Source organism: Xyrauchen texanus, chromosome 8 (assembly GCF_025860055.1).
Source record: "Xyrauchen texanus isolate HMW12.3.18 chromosome 8, RBS_HiC_50CHRs, whole genome shotgun sequence".
NCBI classification, from domain to species: domain Eukaryota; kingdom Metazoa; phylum Chordata; class Actinopteri; order Cypriniformes; family Catostomidae; genus Xyrauchen; species Xyrauchen texanus.
Genome location: NC_068283.1, coordinates 35,639,785 through 35,659,336, shown reverse-complemented (window position 1 = coordinate 35,659,336; position 19,552 = coordinate 35,639,785). Strand labels below are relative to the sequence as shown.

The 19,552-nt window shown below is 40.1% G+C and overlaps 1 protein-coding gene across 1 annotated transcript in view; it reads right to left on the bottom strand.

Annotated features, from left to right (window-relative positions):
* The window catches only part of LOC127648439 (serine/threonine-protein kinase WNK4-like), a 74,909-nt gene that overhangs the window by 12,711 nt on the left and 42,646 nt on the right, over nt 1-19,552 (bottom strand). Inside the window, exons 5-11 of the mRNA XM_052133114.1 lie at nt 10,322-10,410; nt 6,442-6,661; nt 5,821-6,223; nt 2,771-2,967; nt 2,417-2,490; nt 603-738; nt 285-401 (exon numbers count right to left, since the gene is read on the bottom strand). Coding sequence (XP_051989074.1) covers nt 285-401; nt 603-738; nt 2,417-2,490; nt 2,771-2,967; nt 5,821-6,223; nt 6,442-6,661; nt 10,322-10,410 — 1,236 coding nt within the window. The remainder of the gene's footprint in view (nt 1-284; nt 402-602; nt 739-2,416; nt 2,491-2,770; nt 2,968-5,820; nt 6,224-6,441; nt 6,662-10,321; nt 10,411-19,552) is intronic.

Genomic DNA, 19,552 nt, shown 5'->3' with positions numbered 1-19,552 from the left:
GTACTTTGGTCTATCTTTATCAGGTGAAAAGTACATGAACCTTTAAATTGACCTGGATGTCTACATAAATTGGTCATAAAGAGTTGATCTGACTTTCAACTAAGGTTGAAAAGTCAGATCCCCGAAAAATCATGCTCTGTGAAAATTAGCCGTTTTACACATTGTTTGTGTGTTATATGTTTAAGAATTCTGCGTTTGTTTACTGTTGTCACTTTTTTGAAGAGCAGATCAAACGTTATGTCCAATTCATGCAGAAATCCTGGTTACTTTTTGCAGTAGCTCACCATCACTGCAGCAATGTCTTCTGGGTTGTCTCCATCCAGGTCGAATTTAAAAGTCACCATCTTACTGTTGTGTGTCTGTAGCTGACACTCTACCACCCGGTCCACTTTATCAGACAGCTATATGAGGAAACACACAGACAGGCACGATAAGATGGTATTTGTATGGGAGAGCTTCACAAAACGACAACAACAACAAAAAAACCTCATCTGATTTTGAGAGCAGGTCCTACAATCCGATAACAGACACAGTGTCAATGGATTGAGAGGTTTGGAACCACAGATGTACAGTTAAGAATAGTTAACTGAACATTGACTCACCTCAGTGATGCGTAGACGTGAGCGAGCCCTCTTCCTCAGCAGTTTGGTGCCTGTGCGTTTGCTCTGACCTTTCCCACCCCTCTCTGATAGGCCCTCGTGTCCGTCACTCAAGCCGGAGGTGACATCAGAGGCATAGCTGTTCAGAGAGGAACAGTCACATGATGATATGTTTAAAACAGATGGATAGGAATTTGCTAAGAATTAATTGTGCCTGCAGACGTGTCTGCGTTGTTTTAGCACCCATTCACGAAATAAATTATGAAAATAAGGAATCGGTCCAAACACCCCCCCCCAAAAATCTACTCCGAATGTAATTTGCATGCTGCAATTCCCAATATTGCGGGCCGGTTCTGAGAGCTAGGTTGAGGAAGATGCAGCAGACTCCCACGATCAGGCATCCTTTACAAAGACTGTTCAGCATCACTCCACCACAGTGATCTAAACACCTGAATTGGCTCTTTAAATTCAGAATGTGTGCTCACTAGATCACATGTCTGGAAAAATACCCACCTAAATTAGGTAAAAATCCATTTTTGCACTGAAACACCACATACGAATGAGGCGAAATTGTTTAGTACACTGTTAAATTGCTATTTGTGATGTTCTGAACTTCACAGAACAGATCCTCACAGAGCTTTCCATTTATCAATTTACCATTAGCACATAATGGTTAAGTACTTGAGGATAGATCTTCTAAATCAGGTTGAGCTAATTTAGTATAATGCAATTATGTACTTGTGTACCTATTAGACCATATGCTACCTTTGCTTTCCCTTCATCAGGCCTCCAACAGAAATGGCCTTCATGGTAAATTGCTTCCCTGAGCTAAATCATTACATTTAATGCACTTCCCACTGAGCTGTGTGTGTGAATATGAGTGTGCACGTGTGTAAGTGAATGAGTCATACAAGATAGGGACCGTTTGACTGGAGCACTGCGGCCACTGTCTGTACACGTGGCACTACGCTGGTCAGTTGGTGAGTAAGATATAACTTTCACAGCTGGGCTCATATCTTGACATCAAAACAAAAGCCAATTTTGCACAGAGGACAGATGCAGACCAATAATTCAAATATTATTTAAAGGTGAAGTGTGTAATTTATTCGACATTAAAATACTACCTTAGCGTGATATGTGTGACTACAAGTAAGCCAATCCTCAAAGGATTTCCTTTAAAAGTATTAACACTGTGGCTCTGTGAAGCTATCAAAAATGGCTCTTTTTGTTTGAGCATCCTGAACAGACCGACACAGAAACACTGGCTCAACCAGTGGTGTACGTTTGAGGCGGGACTATGCGTTTATTCAACCAATGGCAGACAGCAGGAGTGTTCATTATTTGTGCAATTTCGTTTGTTGCATCTAGAGGCAATTCAATTACACATTTCAATTTAAAAGGGGTTTAAAGGGGTTATGACATGAGAAATCTAATGTTCCTTTAAATTTGAACATACAAGAGGTCATTGTACTGTAAATACATACTGTAAGTTTCAGAACTCAAAATGTCCTCTTACTGTAAAAAGAGCATTTGTTGAAACCAAGCTGCCAAAATGACTAGTTCTCAACTTCCTCCACATTTTTATGTAAACCTGTACTGAGCATTTGCATGTGACCAGCTCCACAACAACATATCAATGCCTACTTTACCTCATCTTCCATAGCCTCACACAGTAGCAGTGAGCAGTGAGATGGCAAGGATAGAGCGCCAATCAGTCAAGAGCAGAGAGCCAATCATAACTGTGGGTGTTTACTATCAAGTCTTAATGGAGAAGCAGCAACAAATTCGAGCCTTTATGACACAGGGTATAAAATTACCTATCAACAGGAGAAGAAAACCCACTGGCATTTCCTGACTGGGTCCTGTCTGCATTTTGGGACACAGCAATGCTCTATGGAAGGACCAATGGCAAAGGAAAATGATTAGCAATGAAAATCATGATTTAAAAGTAAATCTCATCCAAATGAGCACAATTCACAAATTATACACATTTAGAGATTTGGTGCATTTATATAATAGTTTCGCTGTAATCTCTGCAGTCTAATGGTCTGAAATCCCAACATTTTCCCTTTTTTTTCTTATTTTTGTTGCACGTGTTAAATAATACAAAGAAATCATTACTGCACATCATTTTAAGCATCCTCTTTGCCCCTGGCACATTTGCTACCTACCGATGGAAAACGGAGAGCTGGGATTGGTGCAGCCAATTTGGGAGGTGCTTCAGTGGGTGGGGCTTCAAATGCTTCTGCATTTGGCATTACACTAGTTGGTTGTGGAGCTGTGGAGGGTTGGCTTGCCACAGGAGTATGACCCTCTGAAGACTCCTGAAGCCCAGAGGAACTGAGGTAGCCATCCGTCTCACAATCAGCTGCCATGGTAACACAATTAAATAAAACAAGAAGATTTTGTTAGTGAGCAGCTAGCTATTAATAGAGATTTAATATGTGAACTAGCAAGGCTGCAAAGTAGCCACAATATATGCTCCCAACAAACACTGTCGATCTATAGGGTATTACATGGTTTTTAAAAACCGCTAGCAAACTTATTTAAACCTATCCATTACAAAAATCTCTCAAATCAAATGTATACATGCTCTCTTTTTAAATTCTAACACTAGACTGATAAATTAGGGGCCATTCACACCTAACACATTTTTGCATCTGTCTGTGCTGTTTTGCAATATTTTTTCTATGTAAACATGCACTAGACAGACATAGTTGACTGCTGTTTTGTCAACATCTCGCTCTGGAGAGCCACAGTTTTAAGACCATGTCAATTGAAAAGAACTTCTATTTATAAAATGCGTCTCGAAACATCTGCATTCTGTTCTATTCCTTGCACTGTGCCTAGCCGTTTCAACGCAAGAATGCATTCGGCTGAATAACCCCTTAGGTATGTGCACTCAAATATTTGGACAGAAACAACAGCAATGACTGATCCTGAAAACACAGTAGTTGCATGACTTAATCTGTTATAACTTCAAAAAATTGCACACTTATTGAATGTCCATTAAGAACTTTAACCCCCAACTGTGAAAAAGGTCATTTTTGATCGAGAACAGGTAAAGAATACATAATAAATACAGACTAGATTTTGGTACTGGAACCAAACGTTGTGACTTTGTCAAGACTATCAAACAAAATAAAAAAGACAATTTAAACAAATTGTTCATTCCATTGTCTTTTACAGTTTTAAATAGCTTTTTGTACATCTAGGAATCAAATTTGACCTACAAATGAATTAAAAATATCTAAAATGTTGCCCCCAGCTCTATTCTCTAGCTTAAACACACACACACACACACACACACACACACACACACACACACACACACACACACACACACACACACACACACACACACACACACACACACACACACACACCATTATACACTTTGGGACCACAATAAAACAGATTTTCGTTAAGGTTTAGTGCTGTTGTACACTAATCAAGAATGTATGCCATTTTTAATGATTTTCAATAAGGGTAAAAAAAATGACAGACAAAAGAGGGGTGCAGTTTTTTTAAGACAATAGGAGGGTTAATGCAAATGTGTCAAATTTGGCCTCCTTTTTAGTATATGTGATTGATATTTAATTTGCTATTTGTTACGGTGGCATTTTTGGCGGTACCTTGTAGTATGATCAGTTAAAGAAACTTGCATCAACACTATAACGAAGACTTCCAAGTCTGGGGCAGCATTGGAGCAGAATGCAGAGTCCACCTTTTAAAAGTTAAGCTATTTTTCACTTCCACATCATCTGCAACGTGCATGCCAGCATGCAATGCCAGTTTGATGCATGTCTCCATAGACCCACTTTAAAAAAAGTTAGATTTGCGACAAAGTGGCTGTCAATATGCCGTAAATTAGCAGATAACAATACAATATGCTGAAAATTGCTACCAGAAGTTTGCAGCTCTTCTCTGGTCATGGTAATCTGCAGCAAACCTAGGCAACAAATTACAATTTGCCACGACTGCAAATACGTCTATGGTAAACCTGAACTCTAGATTTATGTAAGGGCCACCAGCCAAAAAACACACCAAGGGAACTCACTTCAACACCCCATCCCAAACCAGAGTACTCAAATACTTGGATGATTTACCATTACACTGACATACAGTATACTAACTGATGATGTTTAGCGCTTTTACCAAAATGAACCCCTCTAAATTGGCATGTAATATAAACATAATGTACATACAAATGGTACAGTAACAAAGGTACTGTATGTAGCCCTATTGTTTGCCCACTAATGAATAAATCACATTGGTTTAAAAGGTTTGTTGGTCATTGGAAACATGTGACTGACTGGAAAATCATGTAACACACATACACAGACACAACTGTGAGAACATGTATCTGTGTGTATAATAATCACTGTCTTGGGTTTCATTTAGTAGCGTTGGCTCTACAGTAATATGTGTGGGATAAAGCCATGGAAAAAAGGCTTTCAGCAAGTAATGGAGGCAACAGATCAACAGCAGATAGGATTTCGGAAACTTACAACACAGACTCAAAGATTGTCTCGCTTAATGCATTTTTATGGCCAAGTCGGACAATACACCTTTGTAAATACTTGGAGCACACTCATATGTATCAACATAACCGTGTTGAGAAGTAATTAACTAAAAGTACAGTAGTGATGCTACTAACGTAGCTTACATATGTGTGACAGCTGATCAAAGGTCAAACAGTGTGACCTTTCCTGTTACAAGCAACTATTTCTATTGCATTGGTGATTTTTATGACAAACCCCAGTTTAGGAAAGTACATAATCAAATGTACTTTCCTAAACTGTTCTCACCCTCATATGGGGTGTTGGAAAGTCACCTCTTTTTTGTTGTTGCTGTATTTAGAGGACATTTGTCTTTACAAGTTTAAGTAATTATCATTTACATTAAATCATTAAAAAATATATTTTTTTGTAAAACATGGGTGTTATCAACAGGTAAATTTGAATAGATATTGCCCCCTCAAGTAACTTAAATGGAAAACAAATTTTTGTTAGAACCTTGTAGGAAAACAAATTACTTTTTCAAAAGAGTAGCTTGACTGTTGTTGAACAACTTTAAATTATGAGCTTGTAGCTCAGCAAGCTGCAGTTTCAAAGTAACTACCTCTGTTCAACTCCATCCAACAGTGTAATATACTGTATACATACATACACACACACACACACACACACACACACACACACACACACACACAACTCACATGCTGCCGATGAGTAGCTGGCATTACTTATGTTGAAATACTGCCTCTGGTCTGCATCTGGCTCTTCAGGTTCAGTGGCAAAGCTGGCATTGAAACCAGAGTCAACAGATTTGTTTGCAGGCAGTGAAACAGGGCCAGACGCTGTGATGGTGGGCGGAGCTTGAGTAGGTTTGGATGTGGGCATCTCTACAGGAGGCTTGGGAGCTGATGGGGTTGAAACTGAAGGTTCAGCTTCAGGAGTGGGTTCTGGTTCCTCCTCAATCACCTCCTCCTGACGCCTCTTCTGGGCCTCTTCAGCCTGCCGACGGAGCTTCTCTCGCTGGCGCATGATGGCGGTGACACGGTCACGGATGGCTTTGGCCACAAGCTTGTAGTCGGCTTCACATACAAAGCCAAGAATGACCTGAAAGATATGGAAGTTTTTAAGGGATAGTTCACCCCGGACATTACAATAAAAGACTAATAGTGGACTGTTTCAAACTTGTTCCAAAATAGTCATTTTTGCAGTTCTTTTTGGTACTGTTTTGTTTGGTTGTCGCGCAGAAATTCGACACTCCACCTTTAGCCTACGAATTTGAAAATGGATAATTTATGAACATAAATCAAGAACTCTTATCTCACCATCTCCTGAGCTACCTCCTCTGGGATGTCCTTGTAGAGTTCGAACAGGAACTCAATAGCATTGTTGTCCTTGTATTTGCCATGAAGCTTCTTTGTGTCGTCCATTCGAAGCCACAGTTTAAGGCCAGACTTCACCATGTCATCTTCCTCGGCCAGCTCGACATGGACGCCATTATTCTCTTGGAAGAAGGTGTGCTCTAACAAGTCCTGGATAGTGTACCTAATATAACGAGGACAGATAAAACACAGATAATCACATTCAAACTCTGTGTTTTAACTGGAAATTTAATTTAAGCTACTTCATATTTATCTTGTTGAGATTATATCTACAGGGGCTTTAGAAAAAATCCAAGCAATAAAAATTGACTATACAGTACCTATCTCATGGGGACATTTGCTGTCAGACAAGGACTTTGAGGTTTTAAATGTGATTAAGAGTAAGAATGTTATCATTTACTATAAATTAAGATAATTCAATAAACACTATTAATCATCAGAATAACCAGCTATTGGATAGGGTTATGACAACAGGCTACTGACCTCTCTCATCAACAAACATTTCCGTCCGCAGAACTGCCCCTCACTGGATGTTTTTTGTTTTTGACACCATTCGGAGTAAATTCTAGAGACTGTTGTGCATGAAAATCCCAGGAGATCAGCAGTTACAGAAATACTCAAACCAGCCCATCTGGCACCAACAGTCATCCATGCAATGATATAATTAGCCAATAGTGCGGCAGCAGTGCAGTGCATTAAATAATACAGATACGGGTCAGGAGCTTCAGTCAATGTTCATATCAACCATCAGAATGGGGGAAAATGTGATCTCGTCTGTGGCATGTATGTTTCTTTTTTTTTTTTTTTGCACTTATATAACACCTTTTTAACCTTAACAGTATTCAAAGCGCTTTACACTGTGACTCATTCACCCATTCACACACCAATGGCAGCAGAGCTGCTTTGTAAGGTGCTTGCCTGCCATTGGGAGCAACTTCGTGTTCAGTGTCTTGCCCAAAGACACTTTGGCATGTGGAGTCGTGAGTGCCGGGATTCGACCCACCAACCCTGTGATTAGTGGCCGACCCGCTCTACCAACTGAGCCACTGCCGCTGTAACTGCTGATCTCCTGGGATTTTCATCCACAGCAGTCTCTAGAATTTACTCCGAATGGTGCTAAAAACAAAAAACATCCAGTGAGCGGCAGTTCTATGGATGGAAATGACTTGTTGATGAGAGAGGTCAACAGAGAATGGCCAGACTGTTTCAAACTGACAGTCTAAGTCTACGGTCACTCAGATAACCGCTCTGTACAATTGTGGTGAGAAAAATATATGTACAGAGGTCAGAATGTAATTCTGAGATGATATATGTACAGAGGTCAGAATGTCATTCTGAGATGATATATGTACAGAGGTCAGAATGTCATTCTGAGATGATATATGTACAGAGGTCAGAATGTAATTCTGAGATGATATATGTACAGAGGTCAGAATGTCATTCTGAGATGATATATGTACAGAGGTCAGAATGTAATTCTGAGATGCGGGTTGGCACTGTTTTGGTGGCACGAGGGGTCCTACACAATATTAGGCAGGGCTGATCTCTGTGTTTATATATATATATATATATATATATATATATATATATTATACACACACAGTGGGTACAGAAAGTATTCAGACCCCCTTAAATTTTTCACTCTTTGTTATATTGCAGCCATTTGCTAAAATCATTTAAGTTCATTTTTTTTCCTCATTATTGTACACAAAGCACCCCATATTGACAGGAAAACACAGAATTGTTGACATTTTTGCACATTAATTAAAAAAGAAAAACTGAAATATCACATGGTCCTAAGTATTCAGACCCTTTGTACAGTATTTAGTAGAAGCACCCTTTTGATTTAATACAGCCATGAGTCTTTTTGGGAAAGATGCAACAAGTTTTTCACATCTGGATTTGGGTATCCTCTGCCATTCCTCCTTGCAGATCCTCTCCAGGTCTGTCAGGTTGGATGGTAAACGTTGGTGGACAGCCATTTTCAGGTCTCTCCAGAGATGCTCAATTGGGTTTAAGTCAGGGCTCTGGCTGGGCCATTCAAGAACAGTCACGGAGTTGTTGTGAAGTCACTCCTTCGTTATTTTAGCGGTGTGCTTAGGGTCATTGTTTTGTTATAAGGTGAACCTTCGGCCCAGTCTGAGGTCCAGAGCACTCTGGAGAAGGTTTTCGTCCAGGATATCCCTGTACTTGGCCGCATTCATCTTTCCCTCGATTGCAACCAGTCGTCCTGTCCCTGCAGCTGAAAAACACCCCCACAGCATGATGCTGCCACCACCATGCTTCACTGTTGAGACTGTATTGGACAGGTGATGAGCAGTGCCTGGTTTTCTCCACACATACCGCTTAGAATTAAGGCCAAAAAGTTCTATCTTGGTCTCATCAGACCAGAGAATCTTATTTATCACCATCTTGGAGTCCTTCAGGTGTTTTTTAGCAAACTCCATGCGGGCTTTCATGTGTCTTGCACTGAGGAGAGGCTTCCGTCGGGCCACTCTGCCATAAAGCCCCGACTGGTGGATGGCTGCAGTGATGGTTGACTTACTACAACTTTCTCCCATCTCCCGACTGCATCTCTAGAGCTCAGCCACAGTGATCTTTGGGTTCTTCTTTACCTCTCTCACCAAGGCTCTTCTCCCCCGATAGCTCAGTTTGGCCGGACGGCCAGCTCTAGGAAGGGTTCTGGTCGTCCCAAACGTCTTCCATTTAAGGATTAGGGAGGCCACTGTGCTCTTATGAACCTTAAGGGCAGCAAAACATTTTTTGTAACCTTGGCCAGATCTGTGCCTTGCCACAACTCTGTCTCTGAGCTCTTCAGGCAGTTCCTTTGACCTCATGATTCTCATTTGCTCTGACATGCACTGTGAGCTGTAAGGTCTTATATAGACAGGTGTGTGGCTTTCCTAATCAAGTCCAATCAGTATAATCAAACACAGCTGGACTAAATTGAAGGTGTAGAACCATCTCAAGGATGATCAGAAGAAATGGACAGCACCTGAGTTAAATATATGAGTGTCAGAGCAAAGGGTCTGAATACTTAGGACCATGTGATATCAGTTTTTCTTTTTTAATAAATGTGCAAAAATGTCAACAATTCTGTGTTTTTCTGTCAATATGGGGTGCTGTGTGTACAATAATGAGGAAAAAAAATTAACTTAAATGATTTTAGCAAATGGCTGCAATATAACAAAGAGTGAAAATTTTAAGGGGGTCTGAATACTTTCCGTACCCACTGATAGATATATACTGTAGAAATACAGTACTGGGCAAAATCTACTGTACATTAGATGTTTCACGTCGCATTAGGACAAAAACATAGATGTACATAGAATAGACAGCTTTAATTGAGTTTTATCACTTTGTGTCATATGTTGCGTGTTTACTTGGAAGTCAGGCTGACAAGTGCCCAAAGGCCCTGTAACACGACAGAGGTCATATAAAATGGCCAGGGATGCGTGCTCATGAGCCATAACATGACAACATCTGAAAAAGTGTTCGGGTTAGTGTCTTTGACATTGTTAATTCTGTAACCATGTGTCACCTGATCAGTGCAGGGCGAAAACAAAAATAACCATTGCAGCTTTGTAACAAAAATTGTGATGTGCAGGGCTCTCCGTTTTGAAGCCTTCATGGTGTATTGTTTAAACGTCAAAAGCACTGGAATCTGGGTATAGTTATTTTAATGTGTACACAGTAAAAACCTGTCTGGCAGGTGTTAAAACATTACGATGGCTGCTGGCACACATACACACCCCTGCAGTTCTTTGGGTAGGCCTACAGATTTTTTTGGTTTGTTGAAGGATTTTGTAGATGTTGAAGTTACCTTTCGTCTTTCTTCATCCGGATACATCCTTCAATTATCTCTTTCAGTTCTGGGACTTTTACTTTGTAAAAACTGTCTGGCTTCATACCCTGAAGGACAAAAGAGAGAAATAATTCAAAAATCTCTTAAAAATTATTCCAAATGTTTCCAATTCAGAAGTCAAAGATCAAATGCATGTGTTACTGGGGAAGGATAGTTATGCATCTGCTGCAGCAATCTACTGGTTGAGGGAGAAGAAAGGATAAAGAAGAGGAGGATTATTTTTAGATACTGGAAATGTCAAATATGTCAATCACTTGGACGGCATGAACAAAAATCAGTCCAGAGGTGAGCCTTCACTCTAATGGAGAAAACAGTTCTGGTAATGTGTGTACATGTTTGTTAAATATGGGTGTGTGTGTGTGTAGAGCACTCTGAATGACAAAAAGACACATCTACCTATATTTACACAAAGAGATTAGTGGATATGAAACAGACCAGGAAGGAGTCACCAGAACTTAGGCAGAAATCCTGTTAGAAAAGTACAGTACAGCACTTGTTGTATTTCCTCCAATCTCAGACTTTCTTTGATTACTGTATTAACAAGTATGAGCAAATTACAAAAACTGTCATTTATGCATTTTATTGACACAGTGTTGCATTTCCAGGGACTTGAAAGAGGTTCAATAAATATTAATAAATTAATGAAGTTGGATCATATCTATTGTCAATTCATTAAAACCATTCAAAACAGAATTACATTATATAAGTTAGTCAGAGAGAGAAAAAAAAAACAAAACAGAAGTATATTAAAACATTGCAGACCAGGCTTGCTGGTTTGAGCTTCAGTATTTAATTGTCGTAGAAGCTCCAGACTCTATTAGACTATATGTAGGCTGCACAGAACAAATTTTATCTTTAATAACTTGGCAGGGACGTTTTAACTCATTTTACTTGTGAAGAGGACAGCCAATCAAAACAGAACTAATACACACATAGAAGTATTAAATATAGAGTAGCTCCAACAGTCTGTTTAGGTCAGGCAGACAGAAAAAAAAGTGATGTAAAACTAAATTTCGACTGCTTTTGGTGTATGAAAGCTTTAGAAAAAGAAACATTACATGCAACAAAAGTATCAAATTGGAGCCCTTTCCTTTAACAGACCTAAACATTAAAAGAATGTTCTGGGTTCAATACGGGTTAAGGTCTAGCGACAGACTAATCTCACTGTGAATTTGGCGACAGTAGATTGAAAGTTCTGTTGCAGAAATCGGCAAATGCTTACTGAAGAAAACACTGCCCCTGGTAGCTGAAGATGGAAGTGTTATTGAATGTTTCAGCAAGTGTGAGCTCCAGGTGAAAATAATACAAAATAAATAATAATTGATCAATTGTCACACATTACACATACATTTCTGCATATACATGCTGAAATAATTTATTTTTCACATATCCCAACTAAGCTGGGGTCAGAGTGCAGGGTCAGCCATGATACGGCGCCCCTGGAGCAGATAGGGTCAAGGGCCTTGCTCAAGGGCCCAACAGTGGTGTCTTGGTGGTGTTGGGCTTGAACCCCTGACCTTCTGGTCAGTAACCCAGAGCCTTAACCGCTGAGCCACCACTGCCCCTGTGTCCTAGAGAGGGGTGCCAAAACTAAGTTGTGAATTGGATTGTATTTTTAGTTGTAAATGTAGTGCATTCAACAGGAACACATACTTTATTAACCATACACCCCAACAAGGCATGTAACGATACACACATTTTATGATCCGATATGATACAAAGCCTCACGATACAATAAAAAAAAAAAAACAGCGCCAACAAATGTTTTGCTCAAATTTATTTGAAGATTCAACATTAATGTCTTTTAAATCATAAATGACACAACAATGTCTGACATTATCAAACATATAAACAGCACTGCATTTATTTAGTTTGATTGTAATGAGTAAAACTCATATATGAGCTCACAATGTTCATGTTTTTCTTGAGAAAAAATAGTTTGTCTACACTTGTCATTTATATCTGTATAACACTTTTCACAATACACATGGTTTCAAAGCAGCTTTGTAGAAAATCATGCCTTAATGATTTAAAGCCCTCAGAGAGCAAGTAACTTATTTCAATGTTATTTATTGTAGTCTTGTGTAATAGCAGGTTTCTTACATTGTCAGATTTTTTAATAAGCTTGTTTTTGTTGCTTATGAGCATCTTGATCAATGCGATTCTCCGTGTCATCTGGGAGGGTTGCAACTTTGCTGCTGCTGTGTTTCTGCTTGGCAAATCCATCGATTTGAGTGATGATGTTGACATAAATAAAATAACATGTTTGATGTACTGTAGCACCAGGACTTGACACCATTGTTTAGCAAATTCGACAAGCTGTGATGCTACAAACTGCTTGCTGATGTACTGTAGATCTGTTGCTCTGTGAGCACTTAGCACTGCCTCTCTGGGGAGAAGACTGTTCCGCAGCTCTCAACATTGCGTTGCTTGGTTTTAATTACACTATAATGTGTTTATATATTGTACGATACATGTGGTATTGAACCGTGAGCATCGTATCGTACGATACAATACTGTACAATACAATATTTATTTTTACGCCCCTAGCCCCAGCCCAAACTCCAACCCTAAACCTGAATGTCAGTGGCATAAAAATGTAATCTTAGAGGGAAAGATGTCTCTGGAGTAGTGCCATAAGAAAAGGTAAACACACTTGAACTGAAGCACAAATACCTGATGGGAGATGGTGCTTGTCAAAAACTCAGCAGAATGAGGTTGATGTCAGGATACCAGAACATGTGATAGCACCGATTTCCCATGTGATCACGTTGCTATCGGCAGTGTCAAATAGTCCCTCGATGTATAAAAACAATACAAAAAATGCATTTATAGTAAAGAACCAGTCTGAACTCATGAAATGTACATGAACATGACAACATTTTTGCAGTTCAAAATTATACACATTTGGCTGCAGGTTTCCGGTGAAATGTCCAGCTGCGAGTAAAATGGTGTCGTATTCAGATTACATTTACATTTATGCATTTGGCAGATGCTCTTATCCAAAGCGACTTACAGAGCCCTTATTACAGGGACAATCCCCCTGGAGCAACCTGGATTTTAGTGCCTTGCTCAAGGACACAATGGTGGTGGCTGTGGGCTTGAACCAGCGTCATTCTGATTACCAGTTTACCAGTTATGTGCTTAGAGCACTACACCACCACCACTCCCAGATTAAGTTTTAGATTGAATTTTAGCTAAAACTTTTGCCTGAACCAAACCAATAGTGTTTTAAAATATAAATGAGATGTTATAAAAGACTTCTTTACCTAATCAATGCCTATCGTTTATCCATTAGTGTATTAAAATGCAGAAGCGAAATTAAAAAGCACATTTTCGGATTTTCGTGGCTGGTCCTCTGATTCAAAGTCCAACACTTTATGAGGTGAGCTACCGCACAAGCTATTCATTTAGGAATAAGTGTATATATGTAGGTGGTCTATAATACAAGCATTAAAATGTAAAGTTTTTCAAAAGATGCATTAGAGTATAAGTGTGTTGATATCATAAAATAACAGGGTCTGAGTAATAGAGAGAAAAATAAGTATATATAAAGTCATAATCAGCCATTAAAGTCATGATTTGAGTGAAAGTGAATAATACACAGTTGTCGTGGCACCTCTATTGTTCATTTCACCTGGAAGTTTATATTGTGTATTTAAAGAAGTTCAGTTGAGAAAAAGGACAGATGGCAGAGTCTGCACAGTTTTTATGACTATTTTCCAAAAAGGACCACCGCAGTTTCATTTAGATGATAAAAATCCAATTTTGAAATCCACAAAACATTAGTTTTATAGCCCATCTCCCTTAAGTGGTAAAGCAAAATTAAGTCAAGCTCTTGATCTGCGAATGTGAGGCACTCTAAACTGCATTGTTAAACTCAAACGAGGAGAAAACCACAACATTTTGCTCAAACGTGGGTCATTTTCAGAGCATTACAACCACTTCAGAACTGTCTAATTTGATGTAAATGTCCTCACTGTGGTTATGTTGATATGTTAAACACTTAAAATGACTAAAATGTACAGTATGTTGTAAACAGTTTCAAATTCATTACATAATCGTTCAAAACTTGGACAAATACCAATGGAGCAGAGTTATGACGCAACTTTCGTATTCTTCCAACCAAGGCCGATGTCATACTGCGAAATGTGTTAAAGACTAGATCCCTGTTGCTTCTGGACAGAACATTTTTGTGGCAACGTCAGCCATGTTCTGAGCTGTCCAGAAAATACAGAGAGGAACTTGTTGACGTAACCAGAAAGCTTTGGCATTACTCGTTCAGATAATAGGCCCATTGAAAGGTTGAGATGGAAAAGTAAACAGAAAATACAAAACAGAGGTGCAATTCAGCGTAAAGGGGGCGGGTGGGCCTGGAGTTCTCACATCGTAAAACTGTTTCTGTTTGTAGGCTTTTTCCTGGGCTTGCAAACCAGATTGTTGAAAGGGATAAGCTTGGTATAAGAGTTGTAATGATTTGTCATGTATCCTTCATGGGTAAGGCGCCTCTTTATGTCATCAGTCTTTTGAGGAAACCCTTTGAGACTGTGAGGCAGAGACTAAAATGGCTATTATGTTACAGTAGTCGTAGTCACCATTCCCATTTATTGCATCTTTTTTCTATAGAATTATAGTGAATAGTGACTGAAGCTAACATTCTGCTCTGGTATTCCCTGACAGGAGCCTCTCTCGGGACAGACGCGCTGGTACACAGCTGGCCCCGGTGGATGCGCAACTATGCATTCCCCCCCAGTGAGCCGTCTGGCACAGACCCTGTGCAAAGTCAGGGAGGATGAGGAACAAATCACCCTCGTGGCCCCCCCAGACCTCACACTCCTCGCAACAGCACCTCCCTGGCAGATTCCTCTTAGGAAGGACCTTCTTTCTCAGTCCCAAACTGGCACCCACACCCAGACATCTGGAACATCCACGTCTGTCCCTTGGATGGGACGCAGAAGATCTAAGTGGCCTACCACCAGCAGTCGTAGACATGATCACTCAAGCCAGAGCTCCCTCTACCAGGCATCTTTATAGCCTGAAGTGGCGTTTGTTCGCGAATTGGTGTTCTTCCCGAGCTGAAGACCCCCAGAGATGCGCAGTAGGGTCAGTGCTTTCCTTCCTGCAGGAGAAGCTGGAGGGGCAGCTGTCCCCCTCCACCTTGAAGGTATACGTAGCCTCTATAGCCGCACACCACGACACGTGGATGGTGCCAGGGAAACACAACCTGATCATTGGGTTCCTCAGAGGCACCCGCAGGCTGAATCCTCCCAGGCCATGCCTCTTCTCCTCATGGGATCTCTCTGTGGTCCTCTTGGGCCTTCGGAGAGCCCCATTTGAGCTGCTACAGTCAGTCGAGCTGAAAGCCCTCTCCTTAAAGACGCCCCTCCTGATTATGCTCACCTCCATCAAGAGGGTGGGGGACCTGCAAGCGTTCTCTGTCAGCGACTCTTGCCTGGCATTCGGTCTGGCAGATTCTCACGTGATCCTGAGACCCCGACCATGCTATATGCCCAAGGTTCCCACGACCACCTTCAAGGATCAGGTGGTGAACCAGCAAGCGCTGCCCCGGGAGGAGGCAGACCCAGCCCTGTCGTTGCTGTGTCCGGTGCGTGCTTTGCACACCTACTTGGATCGCACGCAGAGCTTTAGACACTCTGAGCAGCTCTTTGTCTGCTTTGGTGGACAGCGGAAAGGGAACGCTGCCTCTAAACAGAGGCTTGTCCACTGGATTGTGGACGCCATTTCATTGGCCTTCCAGGTCCAGGCCGTGCCCGCCCCCTTGCGGGTTCGAGCACTCTCTACAAGGCACTGGCCAATGGCACCTCTCTAGCAGACATCTGGTAACCCCTGTGATGTATATTCCGCGGTACAGTCTCCCTGTCGATGGACCCGCGTCTCCCTTTGGCAGAGCTCTCTCTGCCCCAGTCGCTGTGTTTGTAGAGTCACTTCCATGTGCAGCTGCTGAACCCATGTGTCATATTGCCACATGTTGACCTCCCCTTTTGAGCAGGATGTGGTCTCCTGAAAAAGATTAGAAAAGAACACCTTCCCCAATGCGTATGATAGTGTTAGATGGCCCCAGCCGAATCGAATACTCTGTGGAGAGAAAACATAGAGAGAAAAGGCTGCAGCTGGTGCAGCCTGCTCCCATGCTAGTTACGTCGCTTCCCCCCCTCAGGGATGTGGGGAACTACATGACGTCTTTTGGGGCATTGGGGGAGGTTACGTGCAGTCTGATGCACCTGCTATTACTCACGCAGCAGCATGCTTGCACCTGCATCAGTAGTTCACGTAAAACAGTTCAGCTGTTGTGGTGTTTTTCTATAGGGACCCGTAGTGTCACTACATCGACTCAACGTCGAGTGAGTGATAGAAGGGGAACGTCTTGGTTACTTTCGTAACCTCCGTTCCCTGATGGAGGGAACGAGACGTTGTGTCCCTCTAGCCACAACACTGTACTAGACTCCAGTGGTTTAATCCATATCTTCAGAAGTGATATAGTAGGTGTGGGTGAGAAACAGAACGCTATTTAAGTCCTTTTTTGACTCTAAATCTTCACTTTCAAATGTGAAAGTGAAACTAAACAGAGACACCACATGTGACATTCAGATGTAAAAGTGAAAGTGGAGATTTAGAATAAAAAGGGGACTTCAAGTTTTATTTATTTATTAAGATTTATTTCTCACTCACCGCTATTATATTGCGTCTGAAGATATGGATTTAACCAATGGAGTCTATGGATTACTTCATAGTGATTTTTGGAACTACAATGGTCTGATCACCATTAAGGTATATTGTATTAATCTACAGAGCTGAAATATTCTTCTAAAATCTTTGCTTGTGTTCTGCTAAAGAAAAAAGTAATACATATCTGGAATGTCATAAGGGTGAGTAAATGATGACAGAATATTCATATTTGGGTGAACTATCCCTTTAATGTCTCATATCATTTTGTTTTTCAAGGCAATTTATCTTTATTTAAGAATATATTAATATCTTAAAATGGAAAGCAAGACAAAAATACTGATTAAAAAAATATTTTTTGTTGTAGTGTGGCACCTGTAATGCTTCAACCGCAAAGGGAACAAGCAACACTGCCTTAGATTTTGGCCAAAACTAGGTACCTTAGTTTTGCTGCCTAATGTCCAGAACAGCCTTTGCGTTTGAAGCATGATGCCATAAAATGTTGGCAGTTCAGTAGGTTTTGGAAAAGATCTTCTGCCTCTCTTTTTCCTTATGGCTCAGTGCTCTGGAAAATGGAAATGGCCTCTCTTGCCAACCACGCTATTTCTGCATGTCCACTTCAAAGTCCGAGCTACACATGTCACACAGTACCTGCTCTGCAATACCAGGAACAGCAGCACGAAAGGTGATGTCTGTTTGGCATGTCAGAGAGGCGTAGCAACACACAAATGACTGCAATCATCTAATTCACTCTTTCCTTCCTCTTTTTTTATCAGCTGAATCTGATATGGCCTAACCTTGGGATAACACTTATGTATGAGGGGAAAACAGGAACAAAACACAACCAAAGGACATGCCGATTGAAGAAAGGATAGCTGTAATTTCATAAACATCTTACTATGATGCAGAACAAGACGATATAATGTCCTTGAATCAGTGAATTAAAGAGGAAATGAGCACAGGCCAACGTATGTGTGAAATTAAATGTCTCTAATATTCAAAATGTATTAAAATGTATAAACAACCTAAAAGAAAATGCATTATGAAATCACATTTCCAATGTATTTCATTATTCTAAAGAGGGGATTAGAGGCCATTCAGATTGACCATGTTCATGCGCTAAAAACAAACTACACACAGACCAGAAAATATAACAGAGTTCAGATGCTTGAGACGTGTTTTTAAAAGTTGAAATTATTTTTAACTTCACACTGCATCTAAACATGGCACTTCTTTGTGACACAACATCCATCTCAGATAAACAATTTAAAAATAAAAAAAAAATAAAAATCGGTTTGAACGGCCCATTAGGCATTACATAATCTGTACTTTTTGAAAGTCAGCTTTATTTTATTACAATTTGTATACAAATTTGTATTAAAGGGGTTATGACATGCCTTTTTTATTTAAAAATTTTCCTTGAGGTACACTTATAATAAAAAATAATAATTATCCATATATTTGTAAAACATGATCATTTTCCCACCCTCATTTTGACCTTCTGTCAGAAAACTCGTGGTTTTGCTGCTGCTTCTCCTTTAAGACTTGACAGTAAACACCCACTGTTATGATTGGCTCTCTGCTCTTGACTGACCTGCTCTCTACTTGCCATCTCACTACTCACCACTACTGGGCAGGGCTATGGAAGTGATAAGGTAAAGTAGGCATTGATGTGTTGTTGTGGCGGTGGTCAGATGCAAATGTCTTCACAGTGTGACATCACAATGTGGAGGAAGAAGAGAATGGGTTGTTTTGGCAGCTTGAATTCAACAAATGCTCTTTTGCAGTGAGGAAGAAAAGTTGAGTTCTGAATCTTACAGTATGTTTTTACAGTACAATGACCACTTCTTATCTGTCAAAAGATCAAGGAAAATTGTATTCCTCGTGTCATGGTCCCTTTAAATATATTCATTATATAATACTTTTTGTATGTAAAAAATATTATATTAAAGTATTGTATTAAAGACCCCATGAAATAAAAATAGCGTTTTGAGACTTTAAGCCCATGTTGGTTTGCTTTAAGGACATTTACATGTGATTCAATCCCCTTAATATACATATAAAACATTTACAAAGTTTGAAATCAAGGTGTCTTGCTTTATTGTGTAGGCTTAACCCTAACCCTGCTTAATTAAAATTACCCCATAGTACCACCTAGCGTCCAACCAGCGGTAATACTGGTGTTTGTTCAAAGTATCGAAAAAAGTATTGTTTAGGAACCAGTAACGATATTGAATTTTTTTTAACAATACCCAGCCCTACCCTCATGCCATCCCAGATGTGTGACTTTCATTCTTTCAGAACACACTTGAAGAAAAAAATTGAAAAATATCTCATCAGGTCCTTAAAATTTAAGTGGTTGGTGATCAGACCTTTAAAGTTAAAAAAAAAAAAAAAAAAAAAAAAAAAAGTCAGTATAAACATAATCTACACAACTTCAGTGGTTAAAATAATGCCTTCAAATCACTTTGGTGTGAAAATATTTTAAGTATTTTTTAACACTAA